Source organism: Anolis sagrei, chromosome 5 (assembly GCF_037176765.1).
Source record: "Anolis sagrei isolate rAnoSag1 chromosome 5, rAnoSag1.mat, whole genome shotgun sequence".
In the NCBI taxonomy this organism is placed as follows: domain Eukaryota; kingdom Metazoa; phylum Chordata; class Lepidosauria; order Squamata; family Dactyloidae; genus Anolis; species Anolis sagrei.
Genome location: NC_090025.1, coordinates 2,898,965 through 2,926,197, shown reverse-complemented (window position 1 = coordinate 2,926,197; position 27,233 = coordinate 2,898,965). Strand labels below are relative to the sequence as shown.

The 27,233-nt window shown below is 47.8% G+C and overlaps 2 protein-coding genes across 3 annotated transcripts in view; both read left to right on the top strand.

The window, feature by feature from the left end:
• The first annotated feature begins 527 nt into the window (after positions 1-527).
• Positions 528-9,223, top strand: SPR (sepiapterin reductase). The gene is made up of 3 exons (XM_060779518.2): positions 528-920; positions 6,877-7,167; positions 8,521-9,223. Exons 1-3 carry the CDS (start codon positions 575-577, stop codon positions 8,709-8,711), a joined length of 828 nt encoding a protein of 275 aa, XP_060635501.2. The 5' UTR covers positions 528-574; the 3' UTR covers positions 8,712-9,223.
• Positions 9,224-17,924: 8,701 nt separating this feature from the next.
• The window catches only part of EXOC6B (exocyst complex component 6B), a 379,788-nt gene continuing 370,479 nt past the window's right edge, over positions 17,925-27,233 (top strand). The window contains exon 1 of one of the 2 annotated variants that reach the window (XM_067468442.1): positions 17,925-18,137. In XM_067468442.1, coding sequence (XP_067324543.1) covers positions 18,034-18,137 — 104 coding nt within the window. In that variant the 5' untranslated portion in view covers positions 17,925-18,033. The remainder of the gene's footprint in view (positions 18,138-27,233) is intronic. The other variant, XM_067468443.1, reaches the window with a different exon arrangement.

Below are 27,233 nucleotides of genomic sequence, written 5' to 3'. Positions count from 1 at the left end.
TTACGAAGTAGCAACAACAATAATGTTATGGTTGGGGGTCACCACAACATCAGGAACTGTATGAAGGGGTCGTAGACATTAAGAAAGAGGCTTGAAAACGTCCCCTTTCCCTTGGGGAGAAGGCCGGCTGGGAAAGATATCTTGATTCAATTCACAACGATGCTTCGTCTGACTACAAATTCTGCACTTGGCACTTGTATCCCCTAATCTGCTCCTTATCCCAAGTGGCAAGAAACGGATTTTGTTTCAGCCTTGACGCCATTATCAGTCTTTATTTTAACCTGATGGAAAAACAACAAAATTACAAAATAATAATAGTAGAAAAGCTATGAAAGAATAGAGTGTGAGTGAAGGTAAAAACGAGACTAAGATGGAAGAAGCATACTTGAAAGAGGCTTGAAAACGTCCACTCTCCTTTGGGGAGAAAGAAGGCCGTCTGGGCGGTGACCCTTCCCTTGGTCACTCGGGGGCGTGGCCTCCACCTGGGCCCCGCCCCGTTTCAGCACCAGGCTCCTCCCCTTCTCCCTCTTCCTCCTCCAGAGAGTCGTCCTTTCTGTTTTGCTGGTGGGGGGCGATGGAGGCTTCGTCGCGGAGGGAGGGAGCCTCGTTGGGCCGGAGCGTGTGCGTGGTGACGGGGGCGTCTCGGGGTCTGGGCCGGGCGGTGTGCCTCCGCCTGGCCGGCGCCCTCTCTCCGGGCTCGGCGCTGCTCCTCTCGGGCCGGGCGGAGGCGCCGCTGCGGGAGGTGGAGGCGCTGCTCCGCCGGGACTGGCCCCGCCTCCGCCCCCGCGCCCTCCCCGCAGACCTGGACCACCCCCACGCCGCCCCCACCCTCCTCCAAGCCGCCACCGAAGCCCGTCGCCAGATGGAGGAAGGGGAAGGGGGCGCGCCCCCACAAAGGCTCCTCCTCGTCAACAACGCCGGTGAGCAAGAGGGGCAGCCAGAGGGAAGGACCCCCAGGGAGAGGCTCCCCGAGCCCTCCCGACAGAGGCCCATTCAGAGAAGGAAGGGGACTCCACTGGACTCCAGGCAGCAGCAGGTCTCCCATTAAACTTGGGGGGGGGGGGGGGGGAACTGAAGGCCACCCAATCCAGCCCCTGCTTTTGGCCAGGCAGGAAGGAAGGCACCATCCAAGCCCTCCTGACAGAGGCCCATCCAGCCTCTGCTTGAACTCCCCCAGAGAAGGAAGGAGAGCCCACTGGACTCCAGGCAGCAGCAGGTCTCCCATTAGACTTGGGGGTGGGGGGTTTGGGGGGGACCCTGAAGGCCACTCAGTCCAGTCCCTGCTTTTGGCCAGGCAGGAAGAGGTTCCCCAAACCCTCCCGACAGAGGCCCATCCACCCTCTGCCTAAACTCCCCCAGAGAAGGAAGGGGGGCCCACTGGACTCCAGGCAGCAGCAGGTCTCCCATTAGACTTTGGGGGGGGGGGGACCCTGAAGGCCACCCAGTCCAGCTCCTTCTTTTGGCCAGGTAGGAAGGCACCACCCAAGTCCTCCCGACAAAGGCCCATCCAGCCTCTGCTTAAACTCCCCCAGAGAAGGAAGGAGACCCTACCAGGCTCCCAGGAAGGGTCCCCAAAAGGGCATCCAGTCCATCCCCATTTCTGCCAGGTACAATTCAGGCTCTCCCAACAGATGGCCATCCATCCACCCTCTGCTTAAACTCCCCCAGAGAAGGAAGGGGAGCCCACTGGACTCCAGGCAGCAGCAGGTCTCCCATTAGACTGGGGGGGTGGGACCCCAAAGGCCATCAAGGCCAGACCCTTCTTTTGGTCAGGCAGGAAGGAAGGCACCATCCAAGCCCTCCTGACAGAGGCCCATCCAGCCTTTGCTTGAACTCCCCCAGAGAAGGAAGGAGAGCCCACTGGACTCCAGGCAGCAGCAGGTCTCCCATTAGACTTGGGGGGGGGGGGGACGCCAAAAGGCCACCCAGTCCAGCCCCCTTTAGCCAGGCAGGAAGAGGTTCCCCAAGCCCTCCCGACAGAGGCCCAGGCAAAAAGAACACCCCCACAAAGCTCCCGGGCAGCAGTGTCTCCCATTAGAGCAGGAAGGGACCCCAAAGGGCATCCAGTCCTGCCAGGCACAATTCAAGCCCTCCCAACAGATGGCCATCCACCCAGCCTGGGCTTAAAACTCCTCCAGAGAAGGAGACTCTACTGGACTCCAGGCAACAGCAAGTCTCCCATTAGAGAGGGAAGGGACCCCCTGAAGGCCATCCAGGCCAGCCCCTTCTTTTTGGCCAGGCAGGAAGGAAGGCACCATCCAAGCCCTCCAGACAGAGGGCCACCCAGCCTCTACTTGAACTCCTCCAGAGAAGGAAGGAGACCCCACCAGGCTCCCAGGAAGCAGAGTCTCATGCTAGAGCAGGAAGGGACCCAAAGGGCATCCAATCCAGCCCTCTTCAGCTAGGAGGAAGAGGTGCTCCAAGCCCTTCCAACAGAGGCCCATTCAGGCACGGCTTAAACTCCCCCAGAGACTGAACTCAAGGCAGCAGCAGGTCTCCCATTAGATTTTTTTTTTTGGGGGGGGGGGGTCACCCTCAAGGCCATCCAGTCCAGCCCCTTCTTTTGGCCAGGCAGGAAGGCACCATGCAAGCCCTCCTAACAGAGGCCCATCCAGCCTTTGCTTGAACTCCTCCAGGGAAGGAAGGAGACCCCATCAGGCTCCCAGGAAGCAGTGTCTCATGCTAGAACAGGAAGAAACCCCAAAGATCACCCAGTCCAGCCCCCTTCGGCCAGGAGGAAGAGGTTCTCCAAGTCCTCCCAACCCATCCAGGACAGAGGCCCATTCAGGCTCTGCTTGAACTCCTCCAGAGAAGAAGGAGGTTCCCAGGAAGCAGTGTCTCATGCTAGAACAGGAAGGGACCTCCAAGACCATTCAATCCAACCTCTTTTCTGCCAGGTACAATTCAAGCCTTTCCAACAGATGGTCATGCATCCAGCCTCTGCTTAAAGTCCCCCAAAGAAGGAGACTCCACTGGACTCCAGGCAGCAGCAGGTCTCCCATTAGAGCAGGAAGGGACCCCAAAAGCCAGTCTGGCCACCCCTTTTCTGCCAGGCACAATCAAAGCCTTTCTGACAAAGGCCCATCCAGCCTCTGCTTAAACTCCCCCAGAGAAGGAGACCCCACCAGCCTCTCAGGCAGCAGTTTCCTATTACAGTGGGAAGGAGGCAAGACCATCCAGTCCAGCCCCTTCTTTTGGCCAGGCAGGAAGGCACCACCCAAGCCCTTCCGACAGGCAGCCACCCAGCCTCTGCTTCAAAGCCTCCAGAGAAGGAGACTCCACCAGACTCCCAGGAAGCAGCAGATCCCTCTTTCTACCGTCACAAAGTTCTCTCTCCCATTCCCTGCAGCTTGACTCCATGACTCTCTTGTGTCCCAGTCTCCGGGGCAGCAGGAAACCAGCTTGGCCCCTTCCATCTCAATGAGACCTCCTTCCAGCCTTGGCTCTCTTTTCCTTCCTCTCAGCCTTCTCTTCTCCAGGCAAAACCTCTCCAGCTCTGCTCCTCAGAGGAAGTTCATGCTTCCCAGGTCTTCATTCAACCATGTTGTGGACATGCACCATGATGTCACTCTCCTCCTTGTATTGTTTTGCCCAGAACCGGACCCAGGACTCTTCAGGAGGCTTCACCCAAGCAGGAGAAGGTGGGACCAGGACCACCCTCCCCTCCATCCAGGCACGAGACTCCTACAGGTGCTCCTGCAGCTTTTCTAGCTGTGCAGCACACTCTTGGCACATATTCCACTTGTGGTCTCCTTCCACGTGGGACTGTTTCCAAGCCAGGTGTCTCCCATCCTAGATCTGAGCATTCAATTTCCATTGCTAATTGAAGTCCTGTCCCTTTCATCCTGCCATGCACGGTTTCTGCACAATCTTGGGCATTGTAGTTGAGTTCTAGAGTTGTCTCTGGTGCATCTACACTTGGCTTGGGCAAACTTGGCTTGGGCAAACTTCAACCCTCCCTCCAGGTGTTTTGGACTACCGGCTATTAGGAATTATGGAAGTTGAAGTCCAAAACACCTGGAAGGTTGAAGTTGACCCATGCCTGATTTGCACCGGAGAAGCTTCACCAGAACTGTGGCCCAATGCTGTGGAATCCTGGGAGGTGTGGCGGAATGAAAGCCTTGCCAAACTAGAACTCCAGGGTCCCATCCCCTTGAGGCCAGCTGCAGGGATTCCTCCTCCGATCCCTTCTTCTCCTCTCCGTCAGAAATATTAAAAATTAACTAGGTGTTTTTAATTACAAAAATGTGAGTCAAACACTGTGTTGCAACCCAGAGCAGGAAACTGGACCCTCAGACAACAATCCACCACACTTGGCTTTATTGATGAAAGATGAATACAAAATAGAAGAAAAAAAATGCAATGGTAAAAAGCCAAAGTAAAAATCAGCAACAAGAAATGTCCATAAACAAGATCATGAAACCCACAGCTAAACTGCTGAATCCTGGGACCTGTTAGCAAATCACTAACTGTACTTAGGGCAACTAGAAAACCTCAGAGGAACAAGGCTACTTGAATCAGGAGACCTGCAAACGCTGGCATATGAATCTGGAACGATGCCTGGTCTGAAGCTGGATTCAGAACAGGCATATTTAAGGCCAAGAAATCTATTGCGAGAGATGCCTGAGGATTTTGTTTGGATTTCTTTCAATCTGGCTGACCTGCGTAAACATTGGGCTTCTCCCCGACTCTGCCAAATCTGCCCCCGCCTATCATCATTAGGCAGGTCAGGTGCCTAATTCTCTGGAGAGCTAAAACTGGGAGGAAAAGGGAGTGAACCATCTCCACTTGGCTCGGAATGTATGTTTTCATGGAAATCTTGACTTTCGCTTTCAAAGGCTGTAGGATTTTCACTACTCAAACCATCATCATCTAAATTAGCCTCAGAATTCACATTGACATCTACATGGGCATCAGGAAAAACAATCAGAGTCAGGTTCAAGTTCACACACAGGCTGAACCCCAACACACTGAAAGGGTTAAATGGATGCAATGACTCAGCAAAAGCTGCAGTTCTACATAAACAGTAGGCTTGGTTGAGCAAAAAAAAAAAAAGGTTCAAAACTCATTTTGGATTTAGGGGGTGCTGGTGGTTAATTCTAAAATTAATTCCGATTTTCACAGAAAAAAATTCAAAACTTTTTGAAACTTCAGAATACTTTCCTTAATGGTTTGAAAGTGTTACTGTTTCATTGGGTGGTCTTTATTTTGAAAGTAGTTGTTTTACTCCAGAAGCGGGGAAAAGCAAGCGGAGGAAATTCCTTCCTTCTCTGGTTTAAAACTGGCTTCTCTGGCTTGAGCCGAAGCCAGGAGATTCCTTCCTTCTCTGGTTTAAAACTGGCTTCTCTGGCTTTTAAACTGGCTTCTCTGGCTTGAACCGAGGCCAGGTACCAGATACAGGGAAAAACTGAATAATTTCTGACTCACTTCCTGAGTTGTAACAAAAATGGTGGAAAAAGCTTCGGAAGGGCAAAGGAACTTCCAGTTTTCTTAAAAACGTCAAAATCACTTCAAAAAGGTAATTTTTCCGACTTTATTCCTAATTACAAAGATTCCGATGGTACCTAACCATGCCTAATTAGCAGGTGTGCCTGTAGCTTAGTAGCCCTCAGTCTGAGGTAAACCTCAGTGGGAGAAAGGTCTCAGTCTGTGAGAAGGCCTCACAGTGTGACGTAGGCCTGTGAGAGAGGCCTCACCATGTGAGGTAGGTCTTAGTCTATGAGAAGGCTGAGTGGGAGAAGGTCTGTTGTGAGATGAGAAGCTTCGGTGAAAGAATCCCCAGGTTAAAGGCCTCGTGTGTAAAGCTGTGTGTGAAAAGTTACTCTGTGAAGCTCCTGTGTAACTTCAGTGTAAGAAGAGACTCTGTGGGAGCAAAGATGTTTATCTGTATAAGAAAGAAGCCCAGCGTGGAAGCAAAGAAGGAAGTATACAGGACATTACTTGTGTCATGATGTTGCATCCCAGATCAGGAAACGAGACCATAAGATTAAATCCACCACACTGGACTGTAGGAAAAACAATCTTTTTTATTGATGAAAAATTGGTTACAAAAGAAAGGTAAATGCAAAGTCAAAAAGCCACAATAGAAACACAGCAGTCAGGAAAATCTCTGAACTTGAGCAAAATTCCAAAAACCACAATACAAGAACCAGGAACCTGTTAGCCTCTCACTAACCATGCACTTGAAAACTAGAAGCTCCTGGGATTACCGGCCATGGAACACAGGAATTCTGCCAAGGCACAGCCACAGTCCAAAACGTTGCTTGATCTAAAGAGACACCCGGAAGGAGGCCCCTTAAACCAAAGAAACTATTCCTTGAAACGCCCCTTGACTTTGAAGCCTGGGCCTGTCTCTCCTGTAATCTATTTGACCTTTGTAGAAACTGTGAATCACTCCTGTCTCTAACTATCTGTTCCCTTCGGTCCTCATTAAAAAACCCAGGTGGAGAGCTATCATGGCTGGATTCCAAAACATTTTCATCCGGCTGTTCAGTTTCACTTTCCTCGCCACTGAGCTCAGCATCAACAACAGTTTCCACACTGTCAGGGAGAGATACATGTTCAGTGGCTTGCTCAGTTGGAAATACAATCAGAGAATCAGGTTCACACAGAGATTGGAGCTCAGGTTCACACAGATCAGGCTGAACCCCAACACATGGTAACCTTGCTCTTGTAAATAGTGCAATCATATTGTTTTGCTATAAAGAAATGCCTCCTAAGGAAGAGATCACATTGGTTGTGTGCTTTAGTTCCTTTTTACCACTTTGGGCTCCTGGTGGTGGGTCACGATGCTTCTGCTAATGAGTTCCTCTGCTGTACATTTATGGGGAGGGTCTTGTGTTACTAAGCCCACTCAGCCCACACTCTCCCTTGCAGGCTCCTTGGGGGACATCTCCAAGTCCTTCTGCGAGCTGACGGACGCGGCGGAGGTGGGCGCCTATCTGGGCCTGAACGTGACCTCCGCCCTCTGCCTCACGGCCGGCCTCCTCCAGGCCTTCCCTGCCCGGCCGGGCTTCCGCCGCACGGTGGTCAACATCTCCTCGCTGGCCGCCCTGCAGCCCTTCAAGAGCTGGAGCCTCTACTGCACCGGGAAGGCCGCCCGGGACATGATGTTCCGCGTGCTGGCCCAGGAGGAGCCAGACGTGCGCGTGCTCAGTTATGCCCCAGGTGAGCGGAGGGGGGGGGTCTCTTGAGGGGGCTGACCCTTGACCTGCTCTGAAAGCAGTACCTGAAAGCAGCAGTTGTAGTTTTATAAGGATTTTAGTCCTTTGGATAGTTAATGTAATTTTGGAAACAGATTAATTGCCAGAGGCTTATATGCCATAACCAGAACTTGGAATTCTGCCCAGAAAGGGACTGATAATCCCAGAATCGGAGAGTGTTCGGATGCATCTGCTCTGCAGAATTTAGGCAGTTTGACACCATCTTGAACTGCTATCGTTCAATGCTATGGAAAGATGGGATGCTCCGAACTCTTTGCAGAGAAGCCTGAAAAAGACCTTTCAAAACTCACAGGATTCCATAGTCTTGTTACCATTGTAGTGAAAGTGGGGTGAACCTGCATTAGTTCTACAGTGTGGATGCAGCCGCAACTTATTTGGCCTTTGTTTCACCCTCTGGCCCGCCCGCCTGCCTTCCTTCCTTCCTTCCTTCCTTCCTTCCTTCCTTCCTTCCTTCCTCCCTCCCTCCCTCCCTCCCTCCCTCCCTCCCTCCCTCTTCCTTCCTTCCATCCTTCCTTCCCTCCCTCCCTCCCTCCTCCCTCCTTTCCATCCTTCTTTCATTCCTCTTTCTTTCTTTTTCCCTCCCTCTCTCCCTCTCCATCCTTCCTTCCTTCCTTCCTTTTTCTTCCTTCCTTCCTTCCTTCCATCCATCCATCCATCCATCCATCCTTTCTTTCTCTCTCCTTTCCTTCCTTCCTTCCTTCCTTCCTTCCTTCCTTCCTTCCTTCCTTCCTCCTTTTGATCCTTCTTTCATCCTTCCTTCTTTCCTTCCTTCCTTCTTTCTTTCTTCCCTTCCTTCCCTCCCCTCCCCTCCCTCCCTCCCTCCTGTCTTCCCTTGCTATACTTTGTACACCTTCCCCTCTTTTTTCCTTCCTTCCTTCCTTCCTTCCTTCCTTCCCTCCTTCCCTCCCTCCCTCCCTCCCTCCCTCCCTCCTTTCCATCCTTCTTTCATTCCTCCCTCTTTCTTTCTTTCTTTCTTTCTTTCTTTCTTCCCTCCCTCCCTCCCTCCCTCCCTCCCTCCCTCCCTCCCTCCCTCCCTCCCTCCCTCCCTCCTTTCCATCCTTCTTTCATTTCTTTCTTCCTTTCTTCTTTCCATCGTTCTTTCCTTCCTTCCTTCCTTCCTTCCTTCCTTCCTTCCTTCCTTTTTTCCATCCACCCATCCTCCCTCCCTCCCTCCCTCCCTTCCTTCCATCCTTTCTTTCTTTCTCCCTCCCTCCCTCCGTCCCGCCCTTCTTTCCTTCCTTCCTTCCTTCCATCCATTCATCCATCCATCCATCTTTCCTTCCTTCCTTCCCTCCAGGCCCCTTGGACACCGACATGCAGGAAGAGGTGCGCAGCAAGAGCGGAGACCCTGAATTAAGGCGGATGTTCCTGGCAATGAAAGAGGAGGGCAAACTGCTGGACTGCGACGTCTCGGCCCAGAAGCTGCTGGACCTCCTCCTGGACGACACCTTTGAGTCGGGGGCTCACGTGGACTTCTATGACCCCTGAAGAGGCCCCTCCCTCACTCCCACCCACCCGAAGCCCCTTGCATTGCGGAGGATGCCTTCCCTTCCCTTCTCCTCTCCTTGCAACGTATACTCCCTTCTCTGCAGATTCCGTATCAATGAGGGTTTTGCGGAAGATTTCCCAACATTCTGAAAAATAGGAGGAACTCTATGACGTTGCAGAGTCTGCATTTTGTGGACCTCCCCAAATTCCCATGCTGCCTGGGGGATTCTGGGAGCTGTAGTCCCAACAAGTAGCTTTCCCCACCTTTGCTTTGACGTGCCTTTGATTGCACATGGAATGTGCTCTGTGTGTATTTTCTTCTGAGTTTCAGCGTCCATACAAATGCTGGACAAGGAATCTTTTCCCTGGAAAATAATTCCAAGACGAAAGAGTGTAGCCTTGTGGTTTCTAGGCCTTGCACAGTGAATCCACTCTGGGTTTTAGCCTGAACTAGCTGTCCCCTGCCAGGCGTTGCTGTGGCCCAGTCTGGAAAATAAAGTAATGAGAAAGTGTTGGTTTCTAATATAATGTAATTTCTTTATGCTTGTGAGTAAACACAGTATTTCTTGCTGTTTCTTTGTCACTGTTGATGTGGAGAGTGTCTGGTTTGCCTACTCTGGAACATGCAACATATCATTGTCCTTCTTTAAAGGTCCCTTTCAAATCTATGATACTATATCTCTCTGTGTGTGAATCATATCTATCTCTCTATATCTATGGCTGGATGGCTCTTTGAAAGGAGGGCTTTTATTACGTTTTCTTGCCCTGGTGAAGGGAGTTGGACTGGATGGCCTTGAGTATTTTCTGTTGGCCATGGGGGTTCTGTGTGGGAAGTTTGGCCTAATTCTATCTTTGGTGGGGTTCAGAATGCTCTTTGATTGTAGGTGAACTATAAATCCCAGCACGTACAACTCCCAAATGTCAAGGTCCATCTGTGTTCATATTTGGGCATATGGAATATTCGTGCCAAGTTTGGTCCAGATCCATCATTGTTTGAGTCCATGGTAGTCTCTGGATGTAGGTGAACTACAACTCCCAAACTCAAGGTCAATGCTCACCAAACACTTCTAGTGTTTTCTGTTGGTCAGGGGAGTCCTGTATGCCCCGGTTGGTTCAATTCTATCATGCTGTTTGATTGTAGGTGAACTATAAATCCCAGCAACTACAACTCCCTATCTATCTATCATCTATCTATCTATCTATCTATCTATCTATCTATCTATCTATGGCTGGATGGCTCTTTATCAGGAGGACTTTGATTACGTTTTCTTGCCCTGATGAAGCGAGTTGGATTGGATGGCCTTAAGTATTTTCTGTTGGTCATGGGGGTTCTGTGTGGGAAGTTTGCCCCTATTCTGTTGTTTGTGGGGTTCAGAATGCTCTTTGATTGTAGGTGAACTGTGAATCCCAGTGACTACAACTCCCAAATGAGCAAGGTCTATTTCCCCCAAACACCATCTGTGTTCATATTTAGGCGTATTGAGTGCTTGTGCCAAGTTTGGTCCAGATCCATCATTGTTTGAGTCCACAGTGCTCTCTGGATAACTTGGTACACAGAACTCCCATGACCAACTACAACTCCCAAACTCAAGGTCAATGCCCACCAAACCTTCCAGTATTTTCTGTTGGTCATGGGAGTTCTGTGTACCAAGTTTGGTTCAATTCCATCAATGATGGAGTTCAGAATGCTCTTTGATTGTAGGTGAACACGGAGTATTTATATATACATAGATTTGGGTGCATCTACACTGTCAAATGAATGCAGTTTAGATGCCCCTTTCACTGCCATGGCTCAATATGACACAACCTTTTGCAAGGATTTGGGCCTTCTCTGCTAAAGAGGGTGATACCTGACCAAATGCCAACTTCCAGGAGTCCAGCGCATGAAGTTATGGCGGTTAAAGTGGTGCCAAACTGCATTAATTCTACCGTGTAGAATCGCAGTTTGTGGACAGCCAAGGAAATATTTTCTTCCCTTGGCATCGGCAAATAGCCACCCAGAGCATCTGTTTTGAAGGGTCCTTTTGTAAGCTGGCCAGTGCAGACATTCAGCTCATGCCACAGCCCATTTGGACTCATTTGCCATGCATTTTGCAGATAAAAGTGCTGAGATTTGTTCTGACTTGGACACTGACAATCCTATCATTCTGGCGGATGTCCGCCTGGCCATTGCGTTCCAAAGCGAATGGACTCTTCTCTCTCTGAACAGGCTGGCCATGTTGGGCAATGAGAGCCATCACATGGCTTTCCAGATACTTGTGTAATAATAATAATTGGCCAAGGGAGTGGTCAGTGCCTCTCTAGGCCAAGGCAGAGTCCCAACTGTCCAAAGGAAGCTGCTGTTTGGAGGAAGAGTGCAGCGCAACCACTGCTATGTATGAGCTGATGTGTGCCGTCGCGCTTGGGGGCTATTAGTCTTAATGAAGGAGGGATGGACGTGGCATCTTTCCCCCAAGGGATTGCTTCTTGCCCTCCTTTAGGAAACTGGAACTCCCAAAAACACAAAACGATGTAAATTGCTCAAAATAAGTTTTATTTATCACAAAGTCATTTCTTCAAAGCAATAAGCTGGAAAACTTTAGAGGGGTGAAGGAAAACATACTCTACTGTCTCAATTAGTCCTGGGTCCAAGGGGTTTGAAGCTGAGAAGCATCACCAAGTTTCCTCCTTCCTCAATGGCTGTGAATGCCGGAGCCAACCGCAACCCCAGTTCAGATGGCCTATGTCTTGAAGATTCAGAATCTTCCTTTGGTGCCAAAAGAACTGGCTTGAAGGCGCCTGGGTCTCCTCAATAATTGTCCAGGACGATCTGGACATAAAGCATGAGTCCCAGGGGTAAAAAACCTCAGAACCGGTGTTAAGAGGTAACTTAAATCAGAGTCTTTAAGAAACAAGTCTCTTACTCACGTCCATATGGCAGGACCTCTGATGGCAGAATGAAGAAGGAAACCACTCCCCCCCTCCAGGAAGAGGTGGAGCCAAACAGTACTGATTTACAGCTACAAGCAACCAATCCATACAACTGTACATAAACATGGTAAAAGGGGCAAGATTAAGCATAATACAACAGTTTAAATCTTGCAACTAACAGTTCTATACATAGGTGGCGCCACTCGCACCGTCACATGATGGTAGGAAACAGGAGGGAAAATGCTAAGTTTAGAAAGGGTACAAATGTTCTTTTAATGCGGCAGGTATAAAAGAATAGGTAGTGTATTTTCACTATGGCCCAAAACCTCCAGCATCTCTGTCCAATCAGACACAAGAAGCAACGAAGTTGTTCAACAAGTTTATTTGGCCAAATCACCCTGCTGGGTGAACACGAAAAAAGTGCCACACAGACTGAGACACTGCTTCGTTATTTATAGTCAACACTTTGAGTATATGGTTGCTGTGAGTTTTCCAGACTATATGGCCATCTTTCAGCAGCATTCTCTCCTAATGTTTCGCCTCCATCTGTGACTAGCATTTTCAGAGGTTCTGTTGCCGTCACATGGCTTTCCAGATAACTGTATAATAATAATTGGCCAAGGGAGTGGTCAGTGCCTCTCTAGGCCAAGGCAGAGTCCCAACTGTCCAAAGGAAGCTGCTGTTTGGAGGAAGAGTTGGTCTCTATGGCAGAGGCGAGTGCAGCGCAACCACTGCTATGTCTGAGCTGATGGTAGGAAACAGGAGGGAAAATGCTAAGTTTAGAAAGGATACAAATGTTCTTTTAATGCGGCAGGTATAAAGAAAATAGGTAGTGTATTTTCACTATGGCTCAAAACCTCCAGCATCTCTGTCCAATCAGACACAAGAAGCAACGACGTTGTTCAACAGGTTTATTTGGCCAAATCACCCTGCTGGGTGAACAAGAAAAAAGTGCCACACAGACTGAGACATTGCTTAGATATTTATAGTCAACACTTTGAGCATATGGTTGCTGTGAGTTTTCTGGACTGTATGGCCATGTTTCAGCAGCATTCTCTCCTAATGTTTCGCTTGCTTCTGTGACTAGCATTTTCAGAGGTTCTGTTTGTCGTCACATGGCTTTCCAGATAACTGTATAATAATAATTGGCCAAGGAAGTGGTCAGTGTCTCTTTAGCCAAGGCAGAGTCCCAGCTGTCCAAAGGAAGCTGCTGTTTCATAGAATCAAAGAGTTGGAAGAGACCTCATGGGCCATCCAGTCCAACCCCATTCTGCAAAGAAGCAGGAATATTGCATTCAAATCACCCCTGACAGATGGCCATCCAGCCCCTGTTTAAAAGCTTCCAAAGAAGGAGCCTTCACCACACTCCGGGGCAGAGAGTTCCACTGCTGAACGGCTCTCACAGTCAGGAAGTTCTTCCTTATGTTCAGATGGAATCTCCTCTCTTGTAGTTTGAAGCCATTGTTCCATTGCATCCTAGTCTCCAGGGAAGCAGAAGACAAGCTTGCTCCCTCCTCCCTGTGACTTCCTCTCACATATTTATACATGGCTATCATATCTCCTCTCAGCCTTCTCTTCTTCAAGCTAAACATGCCCAGCTCCTTAAGCCGCTCCTCATTGGGCTTGTTCTCCAGACCCTTGATCATTTTAGTCACCCTCCTCTGTTTGGAGGAAGAGTCGGTTCCTATGGCAGAGGCGAATGCAGCGCAACCAGTACTATGTCTGAGCTGATGGTAGGAAACAGGAGGGAAAATGCTAAGTTTAGAAAGGGTACAAATGTTCTTTTAATGCGGCAGGTATAAAAAAATAGGTAGTGTATTTTCATTATGGCCCAAAACCTCCAGCATCTCTGTCCAATTAGACACAAGAAGCAACGAGGCTGTTCAACAGGTTTATTTGGCCAAATCACCCTGCTGGGTGAACAAGAAAAAAGTGCCACATAGACTGAGACACTGCTTCGTTATTTATAGTCAACACTTTGAGCATATGGTTGCTGTGAGTTTTCTGGACTGTATGGCCATGTTTCAGCAGCATTCTCTCCTAATGTGTCGCTTGCATCTGTAACTAGCATTTTCAGAGGTTCTGTTTGCCGTCACATGGTTTTCCAGATAACTGTATAATAATAATTGGCCAAGGGAGTGGTCAGTGCCTCTCTTGGCCAAGGCAGAGTCCCAGCTGTCCAAAGGAAGCTGCTGTTTCATAGAATCAAAGAGTTGGAAGAGACCTCATGGGCCATCCAGTCCAACCCCATTCTGCCAAGAAGCAGGAATATTACATTCAAATCACCCCTGACAGATGGCCATCCAGCCCCTGTTTAAAAGCTTCCAAAGAAGGAGCCTCCACCACACTCCGGGGCAGAGAGTTCCACTGCTGAACGTCTCTCACAGTCAGGAAGTTCTTCCTTATGTTCAGATGGAATCTCCTCTCTTGTAGTTTGAAGCCATTGTTCCATTGCGTCCTAGTCTCCAGGGAAGCAGAAAACAAGCTTGCTCCCTCCTCCCTGTGGCTTCCTCTCACATATTTATACATGGCTATCATATCTCCTCTCAGCCTTCTCTTCAGGCTAAACATGCCCAGCTCCTTAAGCCGCTCCTCATTGGGCTTGTCCTCCAGACCCTTGATCATTTTAGTCGCCCTCCTCTGTTTGGAGGAAGAGTCGGTCTCTATGGCAGAGGCGAGTGCAGCGCAACCAGTGCTATGTATGAACTGATGGTAGGAAACAGGAGGGAAATGCTAAGTTTAGAAAGGGTACAAATGTTCTTTTAATGCGGCAGGTATAAAAAAATAAGTAGTGTATTTTCATTATGGCCCAAAACCTCCAGCATCTCTGTCCAATCAGACACAAGAAACAACGAGGTTGTTCAACAGGTGTATTTGGCCAAATCACCCTGCTGGGTGAACACGAAAAAAGTGCCACACGGACTGAGACACTGCTTCGTTATTTATAGTCAACACTTTGAGTATATGGTTGCTGTGAGTTTTCTGGACTTTATGTCCATGTTTCAGCAGCATTCTCTCCTAATGTTTCGCCTGCATCTGTGACTAGCATTTTCAGAGGTTCTGTTTGCAGTGAGGCAAGTTTATTTATTTCCAATATTTCTATCCCGCCCTTCTCAACCTCTTCTACACTGCCCTATAAAATTCAGAGTGTCTTTGAACTGGATTCTATGGCAGTGTAGACTCATCTAATTCAAAGCAGAATAGTCCAGATAATCTGTAGACTCATATAACCCATATCAAAGCAGATAATCTGGATTATATGGCAGGATAGGAGGAACCTCATATAACCCAATCCAAAGCAGAGCATCTGGATTATCTGCTTTGATCATCTTGATTATGTATCAGTGTAGATCCATCCTTTGATGGAACAAAGAGGCTCTCATTCCCTGCAGAAAGGATACTTTTCAAAGGCAGTCATTCATTTGCTTTCCAAACAACAATATTTGGGTGAAAGGGCATCATTTACATAGATTTATCCATGCCTAATTTTATGCTCATTTCTCGCTATATGAACATTTTCAGTTGAACAGGCACAGAGTGGGATGAGCCAACGCTGTCTGTAAATACAGAAGGCTATATATTCCTGTTCTGCTTTACATGCTTCAGCAAAAACTAAACTTTGCAGAACTATTCTCCAAGATGGTTTTCTCTACTTTCTGCAGAAAGAATAAAGAATCCGATTGATTTCCTACGTTTGGAGGGTTCCTCTCTTTCTTAAAAACAGACTACAAGACTGTTTATAAGGTGGGTGCTAGAAACAATATCATACGAAAGCTGACTGGCACAACCTGGGGATCACAACCAGACACAGCGAAGACATCTGCCCTTGCGCTTTGCTACTCTGCTATTGAGTATGCATGCCCGGTGTGGAACACATCTCACCATGCTAAAACAGTGGGTGTGGCCCTTAATGAGACATGTCGCATTATCACGGGGTGTCTGTGCCCTACACCACTGGAGAAATTACACTGCTTAGCCGGTATTGCACCACCTGACATCCGCCGGGAAGTAGCAGCCAATAGTGAAAGGACCAAGGCAGAGACATCCCCAGCTCATCCCGTTTGGGTATCAGCCAGCATGCCAACGACTTAAATCAAGAAATAGTTTTCTAAGATCCACAGAGACACTTGCTGGAACACCTCAGCAAGCGAGAGTCCAAAAGTGGCAGGCTCAAACCCAGAACCTCAACCAATGGCTGAAACCAAATGAGAGACTCTCTCCCAAGCACACAGAAGACGGGGCAACTTGGAAGGTGCTGAATAGGCTGTGTTCTGGCACCACGAGATGCAGAGCCAAGCTTAAGAAATGGGGCCACAAAGGCAGCGCTGATGGAATCATTCCAGGAGTTGCATGTGACGTCTGTAGACAGTCCATGTTTCGCAGGCATAGAGCAGGATTGGGAGGACAATAGCTTTATAGACAAGCACCTTAGTATCCCTACGGATGTCCCGTCCTCAAACACCCTCTGCTTTATTCGGGAAAATGCTGCACTCGCAGAGCTCAGGCGGTGTTGTATTTCGGTGTCGATGTTGACTTTGGTGGAGAGGTGGCTGCCAAGGGAGCGGAAATGGTTCACATTTTCTAATGTTACACCATTAAGTTGTATCTCTGGCATTGGAAAGGGTTGGCTGGTGTCTGCTGGAAGAGCACTTTGGTTTTCCCGATGTTCAGTGACAGGCCAAGCTTCGTGTATGCTTCTGCGAAGGTCGCTTGTAGATCTTCTGAATGCGCACAGACGACATTGTCATCAGCATAGTGGAGTTCTATAACAGATGTTGTTGTAACCTTGGTTTTGGCTTTCAGTCTGCTGAGGTTGAATAGCTTGCCATCTGTCCAAGAGATGATTTCCACTCCGTTGGGAAGCTTCCCATCAACAAGGTGAAGTATCATAGCGATGAAGATGGAGAATAAAGTTGTAGTGGCAGGGTGTTGCCACTGGAGAGCATCGGCAAACCGTACTCACCAGATGCACACACGGTTCCTACCCCACTGACCATGTAAGGACATTACCCTTGAGGGCAGGAAGGATTACATCACCTATAGCTGACCTCACCTGTAGATTACCTCACCCTTGAGAGTTCCACCAATCACCTGGCCATTATATAATCACCCACTGTCGCTAGGCAGACTTTTGCTGAAGAGCACCAGAACCCATATAAGCTTTGCTTGGGCAACAATAAAAAAGCCATCATCATTCACTTTGACGCCCTGTCTCCCGCCTGGTCATTATTGCGTCCCGACATAAAGTCGGGGCAATAACACATCCCTGTTTGACACCCGATTCCACCTTAAATGGTCCATCTGAACATGAGGAAGAACTTCCTGACTGTGAGAGCCGTTCAGCAGTGGAACTCTCTGCTCCGGAGTGTGATGAAGGCTCCTTCTTTGGAGGGTTTTAAACAGAGGCTGGATGGCCATCTGTCAGGGGTGATTTGAATGCAATATTCCTGCTTCTTGGCAGAATGGGGTTGGACTGGATGATGGCCCAGGAGGTCTCTTCCAACTCTTGGATTCTATGATTCTGTTGACAGGTGGCTTGCCCTATGATTGCAGCCAAAAGAAGCTACCTATCTGCCGAGTCCTTGAAACTTAGGACTGCAAAAAACATTCAATGCAAAGCAAACAAAATTGGTGCTCCTGGTACAGCTGTACCTGCACAATTATTATTATTACTATTAAGGCAGGTAGGCAGGAGCAGCAATAACAACAATCGGGAATGGAAAGCAAGGCTTCACGCGCCACCTACCGGTCGCAGCGGGGAACGCAGCAATAAGAGTGCAAGGGAAGGTGAGCTAGCGATGCGCGCGCAGCCCGCTCCTCCTTTTTGCTTCCTTCCCTCCCTGAGAAAAGGGGCGTGGCCTGGCGAGGGCGATGCGCGCGCAGCCCGCTCCTCCTTTTTGTTTCCCTCCCTCCCTGAGCAAGGGGGGGGCGTGGCCTGGCGAGGGCGATGCGCGCGCAGCCCGCTCCTCCTTTTTGTTTCCCTCCCTCCCTGAGCAAGGGGGGCGTGGCCTGGCGAGGGCGATGCGCGCGCAGCCCGCTCCTCCTTTTTGTTTCCCTCTCTCCTTGAGCAAGGGGGGGCGTGGCCTGGCGGGGGCGATGCGCGCGCATCTCGCTCCTCTTTTTTGTTTTCCCTCCCTAAGCAAGGGGGGGCGTGGCCTGGCGGGAGCGATGCGCGCGCATCTCGCTCCTCCTTTTGTTGTCACTCCCTCTCACCCCGTGAGTGTCGGCCCGTGAGAGGGCGCTGTTTCTCTTCCGGACTACGCTTCCCGTCATGCGCAGCGGCGGCGTCTCCAAGGGGCGTGGCGGTTGCCATTGCTACGGGCAGGCGGAGGGGCGCGGCCTAGGCCCAGACGGAGCCTGATTTCCCTCAGAGGCTCACTCCCGGCCGCGCCTCGCCTGTCTTCGGGCTCCGATGGCGTCCTCGGCGGGGGAGAGCCTGGAGGCGGCGGCCGAGCACGAGCGCATCCTGCGGGAGGTGGACAGCACCGACACGGCCTGCCTGGGGCCCACCCTCCGGTGAGGAGAAGGGAAGGGGAAGCAGGAAGGCAAGAGGCCCGCCCTCCTGGCCCCTCACCCTGCCAGCCCCACAACACATTTATTATTTACTTTACTATTTATTGACTTTATTTTGTATAATAAATATTTATACTGTATAATAAATAAATACAAATATTTATTATATATTTGTATAATAAACATTGCTTCCCATTACCTCCACTCAGAAAATGTGATATAGTCATAGCTTGGCAGCTTGACAATAGGAAAATATAGGGCTGAATGTGAGCCAGGGGTGTGGTGCAGCAGCACAAAAGCCCAATGCGATTCTAACCTGGATCAATGAGAATCTAATGTGTGAATGGAGGATAGTAACATAGCCATGTCCTGATGATAGTAAGATATATGGCTGAATATGAGCCAAGGGTGTGATGCAGCAGCACAAAAGGCCAATGCTGTTCTAACCCAGATAAATGAGAATCTAATGTATGGATAGAGGAAAGTGATATAGCCCTGGCCTGATTATAGTAACATATATGGCTGAACGTGAGCCAAGACTATCATGCAGCAGCACAAAAGGCCAATGCGATTCAAACCCGGATCAATGAGAATCTAATGTCTGGATGGAGGGAAGTAATATAGCCCTGGCCTGATTATAGTAAGATATATGGCTGAACGTGAGCCAAGGCTGTCATGCAGCAGCACAAAAGGCCAGTGCGATTCTAATCTGGATCAATAAGAGTCTAATGTCTGGATGAAGGAAAGTAGTATAGCCTTGGCCTGATGAGAGTATGGCTGAATGTGAACCAAGGCTGTCATGCAGCAGCTCAAAAGGCCAATGCAATTCTAACCCAGATCAATAGGAGTCTAATGTCTCGATGAAGGAAAGAAATATAGCCATGGCTTGATGTCAGTATGACATATGGCTGAACGTGAGCCAAGGCTGTCATGCAGTAGTTCAAAAAGCCAGTGCGATTATTCTAGGCTGCATCAATAAGAATTTAATGTTTGGATGGAGGAAAGTAACATAGCCATGGCCTGATTATAGTAAGATATATGGCTGAATGTGAGCCAAGAGTGTGATGCAGCAGCACAAAAGGCCAATGCGATTCTAACCCGGATCAATAAAAGTCTAATGTGTGGATGAAGGAAAGTAACATAGCCATGGCCTGATGATAGTATGGCTGAAAGTGAGCCAAGGCTGTCATGCAGCAGCTCAAAAGGCCAATGCGATTATTCTCGGGGGTGAGAAGGGCGGGGTAGAAATGGTGTAAATAAAATAAACAAACAAATAAATATTCTAGGCTGCATCAATAAGAGTCTAATGTCTTGATAGAGGAAAGTAAAATAGCCATGGCTTGATGATAGTAAGATATATGGCTGAACGTGAGCCAGGGATGTGATGCAGCAGCTCAAAAGGCCAGTGCGATTCTAGGCTCTATCAATAAGAATCTAATATTTGGATGGAGGAAAGTAACATAGCCTTGGCCTGATGATAGTGTGGCTGAACGTGAGCCAGGGGTGTGGTGCAGCACCACAAAAGCCCAATGCAATTCTAACCCGGATCAATAAGAATGTTTGGATGAAGGAAAGTAATAAAGCCATGGCCTGATTATAGTAAAATAGATGACTGAACCTGAGCCAAAGCTGTCATGCAGCAGCTCAAAAGGCCAATGTGATTATTTTAGGCTGTATCAATAAGAATCTAATGTTTGGATGGAGGAAAGTAACATAGCCTTGGCCTGATGATAGTGTGGCTGAAAGTGAGCCAAGGGTGTGATGTAGCAGCTCAAAAGTCCAATGTGATTGTAGGTTGCATCCATAAGAATCTAATGTTTGGATGGAGGGAAGTAATATATCCATGGCTTGACAATAGTGATATATATGGCTGAACGTGAGCCAAGAGTGTGATGCAGCAGCAGAGAAGGCCATTGCGATTCTAGGCTGCATCAGTAAGAGTCCAATGTGTGGATGGAGGAAATTAACATAGCCATGGCCTGATGATAGTATAGCTGAACGTGAGCCAAGGCTGTCATGCAGCAGCTCAAAAGGCCAATGCTATTCTAAGGTATTATATTTTAGGTAGAAGAATTGAACTGTCAATATCAGGCCTGGGCCAACTTGGGCCCTCCAGGTGTTTAGGATTCCAACTCCCACAGTTCCAAACAGCCAGTAGGGCCGACATTTACCTGTGCCTCATCTATATGTACATATTTAGAGATAGATGATGGCCTTGAAAACAGTCCATGCGAAAGGGATCTCGGAGTCATAGTGGATCCCAGTGTGATGCGGCAGCTAAAAAAGCCAATGTGATTCTAGTCTTCATCCAGAGGAGTCTCGTGTCTGAATGGAGAAAAGTAAGATAGCTATGGCTTGACAATAGCGATATATATGACTGAATGTGAGTCGAGAGTGTGATGTGGCAGCAGAAAAGGCCAATGCGTCTCTAAGCTGCATCAAAAAGAGTCCAGTGTCTGGATGGAGGAAAGTAATATAGCCATGGCTTGATGATAGTAAGATATATGGCTGAATGTTAGCCAAAGCTGTCATGCAGCAGCAGAAAAGTCCAATCCAATTCTAACCCAGATCAATAGGAGTCTAATGTCTCGATGAAACCAACCTCATAGGGCTTGTTCTCCAGACCCTTGACCATTTTAGTCATCCGCTGGAATGTGTCCAGAGGAGGGCGACTAAAATGATCAAGGATCTGGAGAACAAACCCTATGAGGAGCAGCTTAAGGAGCTTGGCATGTTTAGCCTGAAGAAGAGAAGGATGAGAGGAGATATGATAAATATGCATAAATATGTGAGAGGAAGCCACAGGGAGGAGGGAGCAAGCTTGTTTTCTGCTTCCTTGGAGACTAGGACGCAATGGAACAATGGCTTCAAACTACAAGAAAGGAGATTCCATCTGAACATGAGGAAGAACTTCCTGACTGTGAGAGCCGTTCAGCAGTGGAACTCTCTGCCCCGGAGGGAGTGTGGTGGAGGCTCCCTCTTGGAAGCTTTTAAACAGAGGCTGGATGGCCATCTGTCAGGGGTGATTTGAATGCAATATTCCTGCTTCTTGGCAGAATGGAGTTGGACTGGATGGCCCATGAGGTCTCTTCCAACTCTTTGATTCTAGGATTCTATGAAAGAAATATAGCCATGGCTTGATGTCAGTATGACATATGGCTGAACGTGAGCCAAGGCTGTCATGCAGCAGTTCAAAAGGCCAATGCGATTATTCTAGGCTGCATCAATAAGAATTTAATGTTTGGATGGAGGAAAGTAACAGCTATGGCCTGATTATAGTAAGATATATGGCAGAACGTGACCCAAGGGTGGGATGCAGCAGCTCAAAAGGCCAGTGCGATTCTAGCCTGCATCAATAAGAGTATAATGTTTGGATGAGGGAAAGTAATATAGCCATGGCCTGATTATAGTAAGATATATGGCTGAATGTGAGCTAAGAGTGTGATGCAGCAGAAGAAAAGCCCAATGCAATTCTAACCTGGATCAATAAAAGTCTAATGTCTGGATGAAGGAAAATAATATAGCCTTGGCCTGATTATAGTAAGATATATGGCTGAATGTGAGCCAGGGGTGTGATGCAGCAGCACAAAAGGCCAATGCGATTCTAACCCTGATCAATGAGAATCTAATGTTTGGATGGAGGAAAGTAACATAGCCGTGGCCTGATTATAGTAAGATATATTGCTGAATGTGAGCCAAGGGTGTGATGCAGCAGCTCAAAAGGCCAATGCTATTCTAGGTTGCATCAATAAGAGTCTAATGTGTGGATGGAGGAAAGTAACATAGCCATGGCCTGATGATAGTATAGCTGAACGTGAGCCAAGGCTGTCATGCAACAGCAGAAAAGGCCAATGCTATTCTAAGGTATTTTAGGTATAAGAATTGAACTGTCAATATCAGGCCTGGGCCAACTTGGGCCCTCCAGGTGTTTAGGACTCCAACTCCCACAGTTCCAAACAGCTAGTAGGGCCGACATTTACCTGTGCCTCATCTATATGTACATAATATGTAGAGATAGATGATGGCCTTGAAAACAGTCCATGCGAAAGGGATCTTGGAGTCATAGTGGACCCCAGTGTGATGCGGCAGCTAAAAAGGACAATACGGTTGTAGTCTGCATCCAGAGCAGTCTCGTGTCTGAATGGAGGAAAGTAAGATAGCCATGGCTTGAGAATAGTGATATATATGACTGAATGTGAGTCGAGAGTGTGATGTGGCAGCAGAAAAGGCCAATGCGTCTCTAAGCTGCATCAAAAAGAGTCCAATGTTTGGATGGAGGAAAGTAATATAGCCATGGCTTGATGATAATAAGATATATGGCTGAACGTGAGCCAGGGATGTGATGCAGCAGCTCACAAGGCCAATGTGATTCTAGTCTGCATCCAGAGGAGAATAGTGTCTGAATGGAGGAAAGTAACATAGCCTTGGCTTGATGATAGTATGGCTGAACGTGAACCAAGGGTATGATGCAGCAGCGGAACAGGGCCAATGTGATTATTCTAGGTTGCATCAATAAGAGTCTAATGTTTGGATGGAGTATTAGTGGACCTCAAGCTTAACATGAGTCCACAGTGTGATGTGGCAGCTAAAAAGGCCAATGTGATTTTAGTCTGCATACAGAGAAGGCTGTGTCTGAATGGAGGATAGCCATGTCTTAACAATAGTGATATATATGACTGAACGTGAGTCAAGGATGTCATGCAGCAATGGAAAAGGCGACTCAAGGCTGCATCAAAAAGAGTCCAATATCTGGATCAGGGGTCCTCAAACTTTTTAAACAGAGGGCTAGGTCACAGTCTCTCAAACTGTTGGAAGGCTGAATGAATTCCTATGCACACTGCACATATCTTATTTGTAGTGCAAAAAACACTTTAAAACAATACAATAATTAAGATGGAGAACAATTTTAACAAATATAAACTTATTGGTATTTCAGTGGGAAGTGTAAGTCTGCTTTTGGCTTTTTTTTTTTTTGGTTGTGTCAGGATGACTTGAGAAATTGCAAGTCGCTTCTGGTGTGAGAGAATTGGCAGTCTGCAAGGACGTTGCCCAGGGGACGCCCAGATGAATTGATGTTTTTATCATCCTTGTGGGAGGCTTCTCTCATGTCCCCGCATGAGGAGCTGGAGCTGGTAGAGGGAGCTCGTCCGCCTCTCCCCGGATTCGAACCTGCGACCTGTCGGTCTTCAGTCCTGCCGGCACAGGGGTTAAACCCACTGCGCCACCGGGGGCTCCTGCTTTTGGCTGATGAGATAGGATTGTTGTTGTTGTTGTTGTTGTGTGCTTTCAAGTTGTTTCAGACTTAGGTTGACCCTGAGCGAGGGCCGGATAAATGACCTTGGAGGGCCGTATCCGTATCCACGCCGATTGGCATGGACCTGCAGGTCTCTGAGTCAGGGGATCGAATGTGGAACTCGCTGCCGCAAGATGTTGGGTTGGCACCCATTTTTCGAGCTTCTTCAGGCAGTTCAATATAGGGAGAGGGTTTTCTTGGCATTCTCCCTCTCATTGAAAAATATCCTTAGGTGTTTTCTGGCATTTTATTTCATTTATTTGCCAAGACATTTCTGTCATTCCCTTCAGGACGGGATGTCAGGAGGATATAGAAAGCAAACAATATAAAACCTTTCCAGATTAAACCCATAAATAACTCACAGGCACCAGCCGAAACCTTCTCTCCACTGAAACAGGTTTCTCTTTCAATCTGAGACTTATCGGAAAATAACAACAATTATTACTACAGCTTAAGGTGGGATACAACATAGTAAAAACACATTACCATAAGAAAGGTAAAGGTTTCCCCTTGACATTAAAGTCTCGTTGTGTCCGACTCTGAGGGGTGGTGCTCATCTCCATTTCTAAGCCAAAGAGCTGGCGTTGTTCATAGACACCTCCTAGATCAGGGGTCCTCAAACTAAGGCCCGGGGGCCGGATGCAGCCCTCCAAGGTCATTTACCCAGCCCTCGCTCAGGGTCAACCCAAGTCTGAAACGACTTGAAAGCATACAACAACAACAATCCTATCTCAGAAGCAGGCCCACACTTCTCATTGAAATACTAATAAGTTTATATTTGTTAAAATTGTTCTTCATTTTAATTATTGTATCATTTTAAAGTGTCTTATGCACTACAAATAAGATATTTGCCGTGTGCATACGAATTCATGTTTTTTTCAAATTATAGTCCGGCCCTCCAACAGTTTGAAGGACTGTGACCTGGCCCTCTGTTTAATAAGTTTGAGGACCCCTGTCCTAGATAATGTGGCCAACATGACTACATGGAGTGCCATTACCTTCTCGCAGAAGCGGTACCTATTGATCTGCTCACTTTTGCATGTTTTTGAACTGTTAGGTTGGCAGGAGCTGGGCCTAAAAGCAGGAGCTCACCCTGCTGCCTGGATTCGAACCACCAACCTTTTGGTCATCAAGTTCAACACCCCAGCGGTTTAACCCACTGCACCCCTGGGGGCTCCTTTTATGATACTACCATAAAATACATATATTACAATACATAGTACAAAGGTCCAAATCCAATACAAATAAAATATACATTAAAATTCACAGTTTAACATTGACTAGGTAGGCTTGCTAGAAGAGATAGTTCTGATAGAAAAGCTTTCCTCTTCTGTTCTTCTCTCCTTTTTTTAATTTTTCTTTCCCATAGAGCCATCGTGCATCAGCGAAAAGGAACTTTTTTTGCTCTATAAGTTTAAGAATCTTTTAAAAGAATCTCCGTAGAGGATCATATTTGCCCTTGAAACTGTAAATTGCCCTTAAAAACCATGCCCCAGTTTTAAAAACATATTTGCGCAGATCCAGGAAATCACTACAGACTCCGGGTTGCTGTAGGTTTGTTTGGGCTATATGGCCATGTTCTAGAGGTATTCTCTCCTGACGTTTCGCCTGCATCTATGGCAAGCATCCTCAGAGGTAGCCTCTGAGGATGCTTGCTATAGATGCAGGTGAAACATCAGGAGAAAATGCCTCTAGAACATGGCCATATAGCCCAAACAAACCTACAACCGGCCATGAAAGCCTTCGACAATACAGACATCCTTCAGAAGAAAGTGGGATGAGAGAATGTTGAGTTGCAAGGCTGTCCTCTCCTTGCATCCCTTTCTCCTCCTGCCCAGTCTTCCGAACTGTGATCTGGGAAGCCAGTGGATTCTGTGGATCCCTGCCCACAGAATCCACTGGATCTTCTTGGTCCTGTTTCAAAGGCCTCTTGGGAGCAGGGGAAGGTCTTTCTCTCCATCCATTGGCCTACACAAACCCAACTGTTGATGAATCAGGAGAACCTGGGCCAGCAGTGGAAACTCCCACAGGATTTTATGGATCTTCCCTCTTTGTTCCCCTTCCATCCATGGATCATTTTGGTTGCTGTCAGTTTTCCAGGCTGTATGGTAATGTGCATCAGCTGCGCCCGTACCTTGGGAAGTCTGACTTGGCCATGTTTACATCCTGTATAGATTACTGCAACGCTCTCTACGTGGGGTTGCCTCTGAAGACTGCCCGGAAGCTGCAATTAGTCCAGCGCTCGGCAGCCAGGCTACTGACGGGAACTGGGTACAGGGAGCGCACAACTCCCTTGTTGCGCCAACTCCACTGGTTGCCAATTAGCTTCCGAGCACAATTCAAAGTGCTGGTTTTAACCTATAAATCCCTATACGGTTCCGGCCCAGTTTACCTGTCCGAACGTATTCTCCCCTATGAACCATCAAGGACATTAAAATCATCCGGAGAGGCCCTGCTCTTGGTCCCACCACCTTCACAAGCACGTTTGGTGGGGACGAGAGACAGGGCCTTCTCTGTGGTGGCCCCTCAGCTATGGAACTCTCTCCCGAGCGAGATTAGATCTGCCCCCTCCCTCTTGTCCTTCAGGAGGCTAGTGAAATCCTGGTTATGGAACGAAGCATTCCCAGAATAATGGCTGAGACTGATTACAGACCAAAGTGAGTGACCACATATGCGGATTGAGTTGAACATGATTTTACCTTGGCGATTTGGTATAGATGTATTTTATCTATATGTATTTAAATCTTGTATTGTTGTATAATGTTTTAACTTGTATTAGTAGCATTGAATCCTTGCTGTAAGCCGGTCTGAGTCCCTCTACGGAGGTGAGAAGATCGTGATAGAAAAGTTTTAAATAAATAATAAATCTTGGAGAAGCATTCTCTCCTGACGTTTTGCCTACATCTATGGCAGGCGTCCTCAGAGGTTGTGAGGTCTTTTGTAGACAGGATGTAGGCTGTTATCAGGTTGTTGCAGAAGGGTCTTTCAAATACATCGAGAGGGTAAGGATGTATTTTTCTTCACCCTGATACATTTAAAATGCTTTTAAACTGTTTGTTTTGGACTGAACTGTTTTAACGGATTGATTTGTTTACTATTTAAAAGTGTTTCTCATTGATGTGAGCCATCCTGAGTCCCTTCCCCAAGGATATACCATTCCCTAATAACGCCCTCCCTGCCTCTGTCTTGCTTTGGGTCTTCTGGCAGGCAGCAGTGAAAGTTCCTCATGGCCTTTGATATCTAAAACGGCTTTGTTTTGTTTGTTTGGGTTTCTTTTAGACTTTTAAGTAAGTGTTCAAAGACATATTTTGATGTGTTTTGAAAAGGTTGACCATTGTGATATTATGTCCATTGTGCTGTTATTTGTCACGCATCTCCTCCAGAACCATGAGTGGTGATACATGGATAACTTTGAAGAGGTGGATCTGTAATTGGTTAAATGGACGAACCCAGAGGGTGATTCTCCCCAAGGCTTTCCTCTTCATCCTGGAAAGAAGTGACGAGTGGAGTGCCGCAGGGTTCCGTCCTGGGCCCGGTCCTGTTCAGGATCTTCATTCATGACTTAGATGAAGGGTGAGAAGGCAGGATCATCAAGTTTGCAGACGACACCAAATTGGGAGGGAGAGCCAAAACTCCAGAGGACAGGAGCAGGATTTAAACGACCTCGATAGATTAGAGAGATGATGGGCCAAAACTAACAAAATGACGTTCAACAGTGACAAATGCAAGATACTCCACTTAGGCAGAGAAAACAAAATGCAAAGATACAAAATGGGGGACAATGCCTGGCTCGAGAGCAGGGCGTG